Source organism: Egretta garzetta, unplaced genomic scaffold (genome assembly GCF_000687185.1).
Source record: "Egretta garzetta isolate BGI_Z169 unplaced genomic scaffold, ASM68718v1 scaffold69, whole genome shotgun sequence".
NCBI lineage: Eukaryota > Metazoa > Chordata > Aves > Pelecaniformes > Ardeidae > Egretta > Egretta garzetta.
The window spans coordinates 622,167-638,394 of NW_009260790.1; the positions used below are offsets into that span (position 1 = coordinate 622,167).

At 41.3% G+C, this 16,228-nt stretch overlaps 1 protein-coding gene across 1 annotated transcript in view; it reads left to right on the top strand.

Annotated features, from left to right (window-relative positions):
- The first annotated feature begins 6,769 nt into the window (after positions 1-6,769).
- PEX14 (peroxisomal biogenesis factor 14) overlaps positions 6,770-16,228 on the top strand; it is a 71,658-nt gene continuing 62,199 nt past the window's right edge. Inside the window, exons 1-2 of the mRNA XM_035901926.1 lie at positions 6,770-6,820; positions 15,280-15,344. Coding sequence (XP_035757819.1) covers positions 15,303-15,344 — 42 coding nt within the window. The 5' untranslated portion in view covers positions 6,770-6,820; positions 15,280-15,302. The remainder of the gene's footprint in view (positions 6,821-15,279; positions 15,345-16,228) is intronic.

Sequence of the window (16,228 nt, forward strand, 5' to 3'; positions counted from 1 at the left end):
CGGGCGCAGCCGTGGTGCTTCGTCACTCCCGGGGGAAACGCTCTGCTGGGCGGGCCCGGGCGCCCTGCTTAGCGGCTCTGTGCGTCTGGGCGCTGCCGTGCCCCCCTGTGCCTGGCGCGCCGGTAGGGCTTCGCCTCTCGGGGGAACTGGGGGTGTAGTCCGGCACCCTGCCCTGTGCGGTGGCGGGAGCTCGTACGGGGCACGCCTCACCAAACAGCCCAGTGCGGTTCCGACTGGAAGAGCTGCTCAGGCCAGGCCCCTAGAAAGTAGGCATGTTTTAATTTTAGGGTCTGTATGTGAAACTCAATAAAGCACTTGAATTTGGAGGGGAAGGGGAGCAGAGCCAGAGCAAAAGGAGGTAATTTGTATGTCAGCTGGGTTTTGAAATGAGGTGGAGTACCCGTTAGACAAAATGTTGTTTCTGCCTTGCAACTGTGAGGGAGAAAGATCCTTGAACCAACAGCATAAAAGGGCAAAGCAATGATAGATGTAGTATAAGCATTGTCAAAAACTGAATGGGGAGGGTGAAAGAGAAATAGAAGTCTGCTGGCTTGAGTGCATGCTCAAGGAACATACTAACAGCTGAAGATATCTTTAAACTAGGACCTGAAATGAATGGGAGAGCCAGAGGGAAAGTATGATGTATGTAGTGTAGGTTTCTGGTCACTTGCACTGGCTTGCTTGTGGTCCAGGGTAACTTGTATTTCATTACAAACTCTACCTACCTCAAATTTAGTGACCTCCTGGCAGCTCTCTCACCTCACCAGTATCTTGGGCAGACTCCTGAGTCTGTGATACCAGTGGAATTTTGGAAAATCCTTTAGGTGGCTGCAGAGGGTCCTCCTGCAGCTGCAGGAGGTGAAAGGTCTGGCTGTTTCAGCAGCAGAGAAGAAAACTGAGCAAAGTCTGCTGCTGATACACTTCTATGTGCAGTCATTCAAATTTGTCCAGGTTTGACTAAATTGCTGTGAACCTCTCCGTTGATCATTTTATTTTAGACTGAGGAGGCTGAGTTTGTAGGGAACATTGCTGAACTAAACCGAGATAGAAATAAATTACATAAAATTCATACTCTGGCACAGATCTCCTCCTAGGTTATGAAAGGCCAAGTTACCAAACTCGCAGCGGGCTTGCTGGGGGCAGTTTTGTATTGGCCACGTGCTTTCACCAGTAGTAGTTTGAGGTGCAGGCATTACAGTCCATTCCTCATGCTTTGAGCGAATGCTTTCAGAATGAGGAAACCTGAGACAACCTGTGACTGATCCATAAGCCACTTGGGCAGTCTACAAGGCAGTTTCTGAGGAAGAAATCTGTTTAATTGGCAAATGCAGTTGCCTGAGAAACATTCAAGTTCTCTTGAGTTTGGTCATAGTATCCTCCCATTGCAACCTTTTTAAAACATTTATTTAGTGTTGCTTTACCTCAAAAGAAGGCTTGATGTTTGGAAATGGAAGAGTCTTGCTTTTTAATGGGCCTCATAAATGTAGCCAGAGCACCCCCTGGTTTTTAAAATTAAGGACATGAAGAAAGTCACTCTGTCACTGCCTCCACAGCGAAAAATGGGAATGGTAACTCTTACCTTACGTGTAATGTGGAGAGTTCTTCAGGCATTGTAAAGAACATAGTGGAGTTAATGCTTATGTATTCAGGAAGAATTTGAGATAAGACAGAATACCCAGGCTGCAAAGTTAACTTGTCACCACAGAGAGACTATTTAGTGTCGGCTCCTGTGAGGAGGGAGGTGCTCTGAAGCCACTGCGGGTGAAAATGGTCAAGTATTGCTCCCCTGCTGGGTTCTGTCACACTGTATGCAAAACTGCCCAATTCTCAGGCATTAGCAAATGAGTTGCACCCCTTCTGGCTCCTGGGCTATCATGGCTTCATTAGTGGCAGAGTTTATCTGGGGGGCAGCTCTGGTGGTCTGCCTTGCTTTGGGAATGGGAGGTAACACTCAGGTTCAGCTAAAGGGTAGCCACACTAATATTTACCCCCTCCGGACACATGCTAGGAGCAGCCCATTAACTTTCCTCCTTCCCCACACTGTGTGCTTGTGTGGGGACAGAAGGGTTGTTCTGTCTGTCCAAGGCTAGTGGTGCTTGCTGGTGACAGATATCCCCACTTTCACCAGCAAGTACGTGTCTTACTCTGGTTGCATGTTCCCCATCCAGAACTCTAGCTGAGCAGTGTTCCGTGCTCTCAAATTCTGTTGGCTTGGATTTGAGAGAATCTTGCAGCTTTGGCTGGAAAAAGGGGGTGTAATGGAAGAATATGTAGCGCAGTAGATGAATTCTTAAGGGGACAATTTTGGAATTAAAAAAAAATTATGAAAAGATCTTTATTAGTCTTCCAGAATGTAAATGCCACTCCTCTTACGCAATCATTGCAGTTTTGACACTGTTATCAATGCATGGAAAAAAAAGTCCCCATTGCACACTAAACATTTAGAGAATTTAGAAAAAACATTAACTTTCTACCACTTATGATGTTTATTTATTGTCAAGCATTCAGCATAAGGCTATGAGTAGTAGCACTGCCTTGCTTAACATGCTTATGTTTGGTTCCTATCGTGTTTTCTATTACAAATCTAGTTTAGATGCTGAAAAGGGAGTGTCAGATATCTTTTAGATTATTTTCTGTTTTTCTTGGTTTAATTTTCTCATTCTCATGAATTAATATATTGCTTCAAGCATTGTGGGGAGGGGGGAGTGTTGCAGCTCAAATGAAATAATTTACATAGATATAATTATATTCTGAAGGCACTAAACATTTCTACCAGAGATTTTAAAATACTCAGTTTTGTTTACAAGTCATGTTCCTTGGGCCTTTAGCAACGTCTTTACTAAATAATAAACAGTAGAAAAGATCCTGTCTCTCAGTTACTATTCCTTATAGAAAAAGAAAGGGAAGAGCAAGATAATGGTATAGTCTGCGGAAAGAATAACCAATTTCTGATTTTTCTTGGCTTTCGGTATTTGGCATTATACTTGGTGAGTCTTCTTGGTGAGCCAGCCAGCAACCCAGTCCTCTGATATTCCATTTAACTGTGAATCCCAGTAGTGTAAAAGAAATAGAAATTTTTTCACATTAATTGGCAGTAGCATCGATGGTTTAGATAAATATGTCTAATTTTTTCCAAGCTGCTTAGTTTGGGACACAAAATGGTACCTAATTGTCTGTACAATTATGTGTAGAAGCTGAGAATCCTGTAGCCTGGAAGTCGGTATGTACCTGCTCTGTGTGAGTCATAAAAGGCTTGGACCTGTTAAAGTCAGTGGCTGAGTCTGACTTGGTACCAAAATGGTAGTGCAGCCACTGAGGCAGGATAGGCAGAGCGGATTCTGTATGTGGCCTTCTTTTGTTTGTTTTATAACACTGGAAGGCTCACTATGCTAAAAGCAGACAACATATAAATTTAATGAAAGACACTGAGAAGGGAGAGATGATCAGGTGAACAGAATGCACTGGTGTTCCAATGTCTTTTATACTTGGTGATGTTCTTACATGTGGTTTAGTGGGAAGCAAGCAGAGTACTACGGCCCAAATCTTGTTTTCTTTCTAAAGTTTCTTTCTACCCACTTTGGTTTGAGCCTACCATCTAGCTGCATTTTTTCTTCATGTAAGGAAGTAGTTAAAGCAAATTTAAAAGATGTTGAAAGACGCCTGATTTGTTGCTCCAGAGACTTAATTCCCTAGTTGCATTGTTAGTCAATGCACAGGTAAATTTTCTTCCCCACTTGCCTGTAGCTCTTGACTGTTAAGCCTCTGGATTCTCTGCCTTAAAAGATGGTTTATGGTACAGATAAGTGATCTCTGGACTATGATGTCTGTTGTTTTCATTAAATACAGGTTATTGAACGGGCATTGTGTGGAAAGGATGGAATCTTCCTTGACTTGTCTCAGAGCTACCATGTTCTGGAGCATTACTGTCCCCTACCTTGTAAGACTAGTTCCTTTGCTGTTACACTATGCCTTGTACTTGGAAATCCTGCTGGAAGAAAAATGCAGATCTCATTTAAAATGTTGGTAGCTTTGGACAATGCAGTCAAACTGCCTTAAGTTATCCAACTAATCATATATATGTCACCAGGTTATGTACAAGCACATGTCAGAATTTTTGAGTATTTGTCTTCAGGATCAAGACTCTTGCCTGTCGATGTAAGTTTTCTCACAGTAACCTAGGCTTCATTTCAAATCCTTCTTTGGGAAGTTTCCCAAGTTGGCCAAATTTTGTGTGGAGTGACAGTCTGTAAATACTAGTGCAGCTCCTTAGGGGAGAACATACAAGCTCTAGTACTTGGGATGCTCTGGGAATTTTCTGAGGAAATTCTGTGGTGGTTTCTTTCTTCCTTTGTGCCTTTGTGACTTTACTGTTTGCACCACACATGTAGTTCTTCTCTTTGCAAAGTCAGCTTAAGTAGTTGAAATGCTTTGAATTTTCCTCAAAACATGCTACAGAAGAGCAAAATACATATATTGTTCGAATACTCAACAATTAGTGCAAGTAGCTTGATGGAACAATTCCATGGAAATAGTAGTTACAGCTATAGGTATATTTGAAGTATTCAACAGGAATTTTATCTGTGCTGCTCTTTGTCTGCCTCTTCTAAGCAGTTCTGACCCTGTGCTAACTGAATTTGATGAGAATCTTTTCTTTGACTTCAGTGTGCTATGAATCAGGCCCAAATATTTTAGTGTATTAGAGCATATGCACCAAGTAAGTTTATCCGCAAGCTAAACAGGTTTAGTTAACTTACTAATCAATCATGCAAGCCCTGTTCTTGTGTTGATTCTCCTAAGTTTTCCATATTTTTGGAGGAGTGGGTAGATCTTGAGACTGTTCATTATTTTTCTTTCATCCAGCTATACAAAATTTGAAAGCAGATCTACAATGCATATAAAACTGGGAAGCCAGTGACAGGGTTGGAGAGGGAAGTGCCCTTTCCTTGGTATCACATAGCATTGTCTCCACTACAGACACACCGGGCAGTGTGACTCGGTGTTGAAGCTGGTATTTGCAGTGGTTATGTCGAGTGAATTCTTAGTGGCTGAAATTTTTGCAGATATATAGTGGAGTAACAAAAATGAGGATGACTGCATGTGAAGAGCCTATGGGCTTCTCTACAGAATCACTGCCTAGCTGCGAGATCTGGCTGGGCCCTGGTGATTATGCTTATGTCTGGAAGCAGCTGAGTTGCAGTATATTTGAGTTTCTGGCACCCTCTTGTGGTATATACTAATTTATATATTCTTTGCATATTTTGTAGATGCGAAAAAAATCTTGAGACACTTTGAAGGTGTGGTATGTTGCATGGAAGTGATGAATGCAACTGGAGGACAAAAAGTCACTTAAGGACCTTTATGCTATCACTTGCGAGTTTTATCTTTCCCTGTGTTCAATGAATAGGATCCTTTTTCTTCTAACTGAACCTCAAAACTTGTCTTCATTACTAATAAAACTGCATTTTTTTACCATTGAGGTAACGAGTATGTGTCACCTCTCCTAAGACTAAAAAAAAACCCCACAGTGAAGGCAATATGGTTTAGACCATCTTAACATCATGTGAATCCTATTTGAAAGTAGATAGTTGACTAAGATAAGTTTATTTTATGTTAAAACTTAGGTGTCTCTACCTTGGGAGCACTGATACATGCTAGTTACATGACAATCAAACTGCTCTTTTTGGTAGTGAAGAAAAGCCCAGAGAGTAATTGTGTGAAACATGGGACTACGCTAAAATGTTGCGCCTCTTCTTGATGAGTGAATAGGAGCAAAACTGCAGGTGAGCCCGGAGGGTGGAAGCTCCTGAATTTCAAGTCTGGCCCAATCTTTGGCTTGTTGTCCAGCTTTAATCACATAGTTGCACTTTCCTCTTGTGTACCACCCTTCCTAGTGTGCAAGGTAGGGTGTTCAGCATCTGCCCTAAAACTACATCTCTTAGCATGTGTGGGAAACAAGGATGGTACTGGTATCGCTGATGTATTGTGAGGTTTAGTTAAATAGTTGTTTTGAAATCTTGAGAAGAATAATGCAGGAAATAAAGGATGCATTAATGGATCATGGAAATGGGAGAAGCTCAGTGTCAAATTAAAGTTAGTCCTTCTAGAGAGGAGAAAGTGAACCATAGAATCAGAGTGGGATACCTTTGCATCCACTTCAAGAGCAGTACTTTGGCTTCTGCAGCATTTCTTCGCAGTTCTTTGCAGATGTGAAGTACTCATCTGGTCCCTTTGAGACAGGCAAGTCATTGATCTAGTTAGCGGTGTCCCTGCTCCTGCAGGGGAGTTGGACTAGATGACCTCTAGGGGTCCCTTCCAACCCAAAACATTCTATGATTCGATCATTCTATGATTTCATATATGATGAAAATATCCTGTCTTATACCATGCCGGGTGACAAGTGTTGCCACCAAGACTTTAGCAGAGGGAGTCCCAGTTTCATGCTGTGTTTGCTCACTGTGCCATGTGTTTGAGAATTTGAGTTAGGGTGAACACTTCTTTCATGATATCTCAGTAGTCTCTCTGGCTCTTCACTGCTGGCTCCCTAAAGTAAGTTCTGCAGATTCTATGAATTCCGTTGTTTTAAATGGGGACTGCTGGAGCTATTTTTTTCTGTGATTCTGTCCTTTTTGTCTTCAGTCCATTACTGCTACTGATAGCAGAAAAAAGTGTGTCTGCCTGAATCCTGCTCGTAGGAAGTGGTCTTAGCAGACGAGTATTTCTGATTATGTCCATCAGGTGGCAATGTAACCTCACTCTTCTTTTTGCTTTACAGGCTGGCTCCTGCCCTGCAACTGAAAATGCGGCATCTCGGGAGCCACTGGTAAGTTCTTCAAGCAGCAGCATGTAATTTCTTGCCGATACTATAATATACATGAGTTGTTCCCTTGCTGCATCATTTTACATCCATTATTTTGCTTTTCTAAGGAGCTGGTGCTTTGTGAAAAAGGTGTAAACTGCCTCATGTTGCCCTGCTGTTGACCTTTGAATTCTGACCTGTAGCCATAACCTCCTGTCTTTCTGGAGTTAGGCATGGGTCACCTAGGCCACTGAGTTGTCCTTCAGCATGGACTGCCTGTCCTAAGTGTATGCAATGTATGCTCTTGATCGGTGCTTATTAGTAAAGAGTCTGAAGAAAGACCTGTGCAGCATAATTTGAACTGAGATTCTTAGTGCTATTGTCTAATAAAAAAAACCCCTCTGGCTGCTCAGAAACCTCATTCAAGCTGCCTTTATTTTCAGATGTGCTCAGAGTGAGCTTAGAAGTCTCTGGCAGCTGGAAGTGCATGTGATCCAGTGTTTCCACTCTAGAACCATTTCGGAAAGAGCTCTGGGATTTTTTTGTATATGAGGGTAACTAAGAGAACCCTGTTTTGTTTTCATTTTTACGGTGACGCTGAGTGGAAAGTGAGCCACCACTCTCTGGAGCTGCAGTATTTTGGTTTTTTACAACCTTTTTCTTTTTTTTTCTCCTTCCTCTTCAGCCATCTATAACTCAGTCAAAACCTTGCCAAAATTCTTAGCCCATGTTATTCTCTTAAACGTATATATCTCTAATTGAGTTTCTTGTCTGTCTTCCATTGGTGATCATAGTGAATACAAGCTGTTTGCAGTGAGAAGACTCAAGTACTTTCCGTAAGGGTGTGGCACTGGCCACATCAAAGTATTTTTACCTTGTAACTCTTATCTGGAGAACACAGGAGATGATTTTTAAAGGAGGGAGATGAGTAAAGACTGTAAACTGGGAAGGGTCAGTAAAGTGCATCTAATGAAAGGGCTGTTCATGAATTCTGTTAAGCTCTGCAATGAAAATCTCTCTAGTCTAGTAACACTGTGCCATCCCTTAATTGCATAGACATCTGTACGTGAGATTACCTGAAGTTATTATTGGCACCATGTGCTTTGTGATGGATTTGGTGGCTTGGTTTTTTTGGGGTTAGATCCCCCTCCCCCCCGAAGGTCATAGCAGGCAGCAGAACTTCACAGCCTGTGCTGGTCGGCAGTTTGTTCTTTTTCTCAAGCCAGATTCTAACATTACCTTTGATTTAATTAATTTCTTATTGCATATGCAACTGAAGAATTTCTCAGGGGAAGCACATAGCAGTTGTGTATCCTTCTGTATAGGTGTATATTCCTCCCATATAAAAATATTTATAAATTTAAAGAACTCCAATGTACACTTCACTCCCACAATGGTGAGTCTTGCATGTGAGCTACTTAGGACCCTTTGAAAGGTGGAGGTTTTTTCATTAATTGTTTTTTTTTATGTTAAACTCTCACAGTCTCTGTCACGTTTGCTTAGGAGACGTTATTGCTTCCAGCTGAGTATCTGTAGAAGCCTTATTAAATGTGCAGTTCAGTTCTGTGAGCCAGATGACCTAACTTCCACCACACTACTGTGGCTTCTCTGTAGCCAGAATCATGCGTGCTGCCTTCTAATGCATGCAGTAGATCTCGGTCCATGAAGCAGACTTGTAGGCACATGGCGCCATGTCATAAAAATGTTTACGGAAACACCAGAACAAACTATGGCATGAATCCAACAAATGACTCTGTATGGGAAAGCCATGTGCTCAGGCATATCATTGCTGACTTCAAATCTGGTGTTAAGCAGTTGAAGACGACTTACAGAATCCAGAGGAGGGAGAAAAGAGTCTCATGACCAAATTCTGCTCTGTGTCCTCTCACCTTTTTTGACTTAATTGGTGACTGAAAGTACTCAGTGCTTCATAGGACTGAGACCTGTTTGGAACATGTCAGTGATGTTATGCACAAGTATGGAAAGCAATAGAATTAAAATATCTTGGATTGTATCAGCAGATGTCATTATAGGCTCAAACTGTTTTTATATTGTATTTGTGATTCTAATGGGCACTGTATCCTGCAAGGTGCTAAATTCTGCTCTGGGCTCAGTGGTACTGTCTTCTGTGTACTCTGTACCCCCACAGCCTTCTGCTTTCAACAGGAATCTAGGAGAAGCAATGATTTCTAGTTGTTTGCAAGAGGACTTCAGCTTTGTGTAAGATCATGTAGCAGATGCAGCCTGACACATCATATTGTGTCCTGCATTTTGGGTCTTCAGAGCATACCCTGCTAAGGCTTATGGCCTTACCGAGACCTTCAGAATGGAGCCCTACAAACTTATGTCACACTCCTAATTGCTCTTTCTTCAACCTGCTTTTGGTATTTTGAACTACCAAACTGGAGATAAGGGACTCCATGTCCATGCCATTAATCCCCTGAGTTATCCAGTGTCCTTACAATAAACTGTCCCAACTGAAAAATACTCCCTAATAAGAGGTCATTGTGTTATAGTACTGACAGTGGAGAATGAGTTGGAGGGGGATGGGAAAAGCTATAATTTTTGCAGCAGAGAGCGGACACTCATTTCCCTAGCTGTCGGTCTTGGCCCATTAAAATTTGCCGTGTAGCTCCATAGTGGGAAGTGTAACCTTGTGTTAGCAGAGTGTCAGCATCTCGCTCTGCTGCTGTTTACAGCCACGTTTGTCATCGTCAGTGCGGGATCAGCTTCTCCTTGAGTCCAGCTTATCAGTGAATGCTGCTGCATCCCTTTCTGCTTGTATGTGCAGCCACCTCTGATAATCCTTTGAACACTTGTGGAATTGGAATAGGTTTGTCTTTTTGCAGCCACTCAAAGTCCTGGGCTGTGCAAAAGATGTAACCACATAGGACAAAACCCCTTTCTGTGCAGTTAAAGCATTAGAAAATCCCCTTTTCTTCTCAAATCTTCGTTTCTTTAGTCTAATTTCCCTCTTTACTGTAATTACGTTGTCTTTTCTGCTTCTCTTTGTAGCTTGCTTTGTATATTCCTAGCAGCATCTTGTAGTTTTTTAACCATACTGTGCTGCTTTTGAGATGTTTTCAAGAGCTTGAATATGTTTGTTGTTGGCCTTTGCTTTCTGCTGAATCTGCTGCAGTCTAAATTACAGCTATGAAAGTTATACATACGATTGCCCCTAACATGAGCCTGGGTTGTAGGAAAAACCTGAGGAAGCAGAGCTTATAAACGAGGCCTTTCCACATGCTGCTTGCTTGTTGTTTTGGTTTGGTTTTTTTCCTGCCACAAAACATACTCATTCCCTTGCTGATGCTTGGTATCTGGAAGAAGTACGAGTTGTAAATATAAAAGTACTGGTTGTAAACGTAAAACTTTCTTGGTTTCTCACTAAGTTACAAAATCCCTGGATCATGGTATGAAGAGCAGGGTATTTTCTTTTGCAGGATTCTTTAACTTTTCTTCTTTTATTTTTAGCATGTGCTGTTTCTTTCTGTTTCTTGCTGCAGATGATAGCAGTTAGCACTGAAATATGGACATTTTATTCCCTTTTTTACAGGCTGTCGAAAGGTACACGGTAAAAAATTTGTTGGTATGTGCCGGAATCCTCATGGCTTTTCCCTACCCTTTGTTAAACAGATTTTAAAATTTTAAGGGTCATGATAATGGCCTGAATACTTTTTAACACCCCTTTTTGTGCAAACATCATAGGGTACACTGCAGATATTAGTAATTGTGTTTAGGGAAAATGTCTGTGTTATCTCCATTTTCTAGAAAAGCTAATTGAGATACACAGGTTCACTGTTTAGCCAAGTTCATCCAGCAAGTTGGTGGCATAGATGTGAGACCTAGTCTGTTGGCCTGGTAAATGAGGTCATTTCTATTTCAGGGGCTTAATTCTGCCCCTTTGATGTCTTTGCAAAAGCCTCTAGCATTGCGTGTGTTAATACATTTTTTGAAAGTGACTGAGGTATACTGCTACTTCATCCTTTTTCTGGTTTTGAGTACTTTTCTGGTGATTGAGGAATAATGATAAAAATTGAGATCAGAAACGAGACTTGACATTTCTGTATCCATATCCACAGGCACAAAGTCCTGTCAGTCAGTATGTCCATGCTGAACACATCTGGTGTTTGTATCTATGTTTGATTTCCTGAACCATCAGTTGAGATCTCAGATCGAAGCTGTGATGTTGGGGCTTGGTTATGGGCCTTTTTACTTCCTCTACATTTTATGTTTTTTGTGTTCAGTTGCTAGATTTGCTTGGAAGTAAACCAGTAAAATTTGCGATATGTGTTTATAATGAACAAAACTTTTGGAACCGAAACTGGACAGTTACTTACCCTTTTCTTAGCTGCCTGGATTTGGGTGCTTAGCATTCAGTGACAGACAATAGATTTATTAGATCCTCTCTGTTTTGTTGCCTCCTTTTAAACCTTATGTATTCTGTTAAGCTTCCTCTTAAGTAGACTATAGTTAAAGAGAATTTCATTTACGTTTCTGAGGAAGGAGCTTTGGAACCAAGATTTTAAGTTTGACTACTTTAGCTCTAAGTGGTGTAATTAGAAGTTGACAGAGCTGAACACTAAAAATACCATTGTCTTTAACCATGTGAACAAAACCATGAGTGGGAATGAGGAAGGGTTACAGAACTGTGTCAAAAGATTTGAGAGAGCTTGTTGGGGATAATGTTAGTTAAGAGTACTCAGAATCCACTTTTTATGAACAAATCTTTGGGCACATTGAGAATCCGTGTCCTCCTCTTCGCATGAAGTAGTGGATGCTATTTCTGCCCCATCAAACGCTACAGAAAATGAAATACATGGGAATTTTTTGAAGATTCTCCTTTGATTGGAATTGTTTGAAATGAAGACAAGAAAGATACTTTAACCGACAAATTCATACTTTGTTTTCTGGAACACATTCTTATGCAAGGGATACCAGGTAATATCCTTATCCTTTCTTTTAAAGTTCAAAGATTAGTCTAGATTTGTGTAAAATGTGGGTTTTTTCAGAAGGGTTTTTTTTTCCAGAAATGATGTGAGGGACTGGAGCGTACCGGAGGCACACTCCCCATCAGACTTTTGCTTTCCATTTTCCCACCCTTTATTGTTTAAGACAAGATTTATACCTGTTTACTGTACAAATTGTCTGTCTGCCACAATGGGTTTGTTCGGAGTGGTGGCCTACACTGAATGATTCTCTAAAAGTAAATCTATCCAGAGGGGATTTCCAGATAGCCAGAGTCAGTAGGCTACTAACTTATAGCCCCCAGTGAAACATTAGTCAGGATAATTTACCACTGTCAGCAGGGGAGAGCGAGAGACTATCAGCTTTGTGACCTCCCGTACAGGCAGTAACCCTAGTGGTGTGATAATGCTTCAGTTTGTTTGGGGAGGTCCTGAATGTGTTGCAGTGGATTCCCAGTGCTGGACAATAATTCCACTAGGCTGTGGAGGGCAATTGCTGTGCAGATTTTGGTTTTATTTGGCCTGGAACAAGGAGCCAGAAGTGTGTGACTGCCTTACACGATATCCTTTAGTTTGCTGCAAAGAGAATTCTATGATTTACTAAGCAGACCTCTCTTGTGTTTGACCTCCTGATAAGTTTGAGACTATTGGGGATTTGCCTGGTTTTGTCTCTTACTTCTGTGTGTTCATTGACTTCTTTTGTTGCTCATGCAAAATGTACTCGTTTAATCTGTCAATTCCTTTTACTCTGTTGATTTAGACAAATATATTAATATGTGCAAAGCACACAGGTGCAAATTTACTTACTGAGCATAGTTAAAGGAACACTGTCATGTCAAGTTAAAATGCCCGTCTGAGGTCAATGGGAAAGTTTTCTCGTAATTCCTTTAAATTGCGATTATAAAAGAGGGTAGACTGTAATAGTTCAGGATATAACTTTCTGTTGTAACATTATATGTTAATGTTTGAAAGCTAGAAACTTGCAGTAGTTACAGGCCAAAGCAGGTTAAGACCCCATCAGACTGTACAAAATGTAATAATGGCTTTGCCTGTCCCTAAGAGCTTACAGGTTAAACGACACTTTAGAGCCAGTGGGTGAGGCAGCATAACAACTAAGATAGGTACAGTCATTTTCTATTACTAACAGTGTGGTGAGTTAGCAGCTTATAATCTTCTCTGTGCACTTGTGCAGAAGAGAGCTCTGAAAGCAATTCCTACTTGCTTTTCAGACAAACCAACATTACTGGTCAGAAGACTTTAAGATGGTTTTAAAATAGTTGTAATACTCTAAGTTGTTCTTTACAAAACATGCAAGGAAATTAAAGTACTAAAGAGTACTAACCTAAAAGAGTTACGTTAGAATATTTTTTAATGTTGGGTATGATAAGACTTCCAGAGATCCCAGATCTCTCGCTGAAGGTAAAATGGAAGCTACAGTGCTTTGTGACATTGGAAAAAAACACTGGCACACAGTTAGGAAATACTTAACATTACTTGATATTTTCCCCTGAGAATAATGAATTTAATTTTTTTGTTTATGTTCACGTGATGTTTTGGAGGTCTAAACATGCTACACTTACAATTTTTTTCAGATATTTTTTATGGATCATAGCCTGTTTTGCTATCAGTTGGCTGTTCTGTATCGGTGGCAGCCCAGCTCTTTGCCTGCTCAGAAAGATTGGGAGCACTTTCCTGTGTGCATCCCAGGTGTTGGAAAGGGTACCTATTAATTTCAAACAGGTGATGGCACACAGCAAAGAGGTGCCTGCACAGTGTGCACTTTGCTAATGATGGGTTATGGGATCAAGGTGAGATAATAGTATCATTTCAGCTACACGTGTGTGGAAAATATGCTATGTGCAGAACAACTTGTAGAGGGCAGCAATTGCCCACAGTTCTTTCTGCTTAGCCAGAGGAGGGACCAGCTTAGGAACTTCACAGGAGTGTCTGCTGTTTTAGCTTCTCGAAATAACTTTATGCAGGGGACTTGTTCTTTGGAGTGCCTCTTGGCTCCACATTATTAAATTCCTAACCTGGAAAGCATTGTTAGAGATTCTTAATTCTTCTCCTACCTCTAACACCACTGAGCAGTTGGATTCCTTTTGCACATATCCAAATGCTGCCTGTGTCATTTACTGCAATCAGAAAGAGTCTAGTGACAGCTAGTGATTCTTACAAGATTGTAACTGCCTACATATGGTAACTTGCTTCACTTCTTGGCTTCCTCCTAATTCCATCCAGGAGATCATGCCATAAGAAAAAATTTGCGATGTCTGTGACATCTTTGTTGTGCCTCAGAGCAAAGGATATGTTGCATCTTCATGACGTTAAAAAGTAAGGTAGCTGTGGCACAAAAGACAGAATGGCTTATTCAAGAACTTGAAAGAGCTTTCCCCAACTTTGATGTACAGGAATGCATCCTTCAGATACTTTTGATGCCAGCACCTTCAGAACCAATCTTTGCCAAAATAGGAAGTTGAGAGTTGGTATAATTCTTAGATTTGGAGTTCCTAAACAACTTACTGGAGAAGAGGCTTTCCCTGCCTTTCACGTTTTTGTATTTCTCCATATGTCACTTACATTGCAAATCCTTCCAAACATCTTAATAGGGTTTTTCTGTTTGTTTTGGTTTTGTATGTTTACATAGCTCTTCTCCTTGTTACAACTGTACAGACCATGTCCTCTTCCCAACTGTGATCCCATAACACACCACAGCTACTTTGACAATTGCCTTTCTGGAAAAGTAACAATGAAAATAATGCATAGCTTTTTAGTAAAAGGATTTTACAGCTGGAGAGAAGCAAGGGGGGTAGCTTCATATCATCAGCCACATTCACAATATGCCCCACTTTTTTACATTATCTGTTTTATATTTTGGTCAGAGCAGGGATTTTCTTCTGCTGTCAACTTCCTAGTGTTTTGTCAAGCATCTGAATGGCCTGAATGATGGTATTCCTCGGGATACAATTCTACAGCAGAGTACATCTTGCTGGAATGGAGTTTCCCTGCTATACAGTGAGAATTTCTTGTGTCTTCCTTCCAACTTGCTTCTCCTGTTTGTTTTGTGTGCCACCCTAAGTGATTCCTTTCCTCCTTAAGCATCTGCACCCTTCAGATGTTTGCAGACAGTTATCACATCATTTCTCCTTTCCCCTACCCCCATCCTGGTCTCTTAGCCAAGCTCTACATATTTAGCTCATTTAATCTTTCCTCATAAGTCAAGCCCGTAATTGACAGCTCTGACACGAAGAGTCGCATTGGTTACACATGCTGCCAACAGGATATAAATACTTTCTGTGCAGTGATTGAGAATTACAGTCAAGACTGAGATGAGTTGCCACAATCACGTAAAGACGGACTTAAGTCTCACTCTAATGGTGAGCTACCAAGCACCCAGTATGCTTCAAAGTAGTGGTATCAGGTCACTGGGGAAATTCAGTGCTAAAGCCCCATGGGATTCCACTCTGCCCCTAAATTCTTACAGAGGTGGTGGTGTTCTTTGTACTTCTCTTGCAGGCATCAGGTGCCTCAGGCTGCTGATGGTCATTCCTTCTGGGAAGGCAGAGCTGAGCTCCATGCAGGTGTGTTACCTGAAGTGAATGGGTTTTGCTATGCACATGCAAAATGAAAGAGGTGTTGCAAGCAGTACGCCATGCGCATGTGTTTATGCACTGCCATCGGGAGGCTGACAGCACTGTATCTGTTGTGCAGATACTCTTGGCACTGATATTCTCCACTCTCTCTGCCAAGAGGAAGCTCAGGATGCTATCGATCCGATTGGCACGGTTGTGAACAAGTTCAGGGTTCTTGCTTATACATGTAGGATCTGGGAAGAGGCTTAGTCTTACCCAGAAAGGTATTGCTTTGGAGGAAGAGGTAACTCCGTGCTGCATGTGCATGTGTACATACAGATGTGTTTCCAGCTAAACATGTTTGGAGGTTGCTTTAGATTACTTGTCTCCTCATGTTTGTTGCATTCTCTTGAAAAAGATAGGTGCAGCTAGCAAAAGTTGAGGAACCTGTAAACAAAAATTGTCTGGCTTCTAATGTTGTATTCTGTGAAGCTTCATATGATACAGCTTCCCCAGTGGGGCTAGTTCACAAACATTACATGTATTATTGCAAAGCATGCAACATAAAGAGAGCATTTATGAAAGGGAATATCAGAGGAAACATTATAGCAGGGACCTTTATAGCCTTTCCATTATTATGGTTTAAATCTTGACATGGTCTTTATTTGCAATGACACTGGGACCAGTAAAGAGTGTTTTTTCTCTTCCCCTCCCCTCCCCTTTCTCCCATCTCCTTTTCATTCTTTTCTTCCACATCCTGTTCTGAAGCTGTGGTGCAGAGATACAAATCGTTAAACATGCAAGTAGTCATAGAGCCAGGTTTCAGTTTGTGTGGAATCAGCCCCTTTTGACTCAGAAGTTGGAAACCAGATGACTCACTGTGATGCATGTTT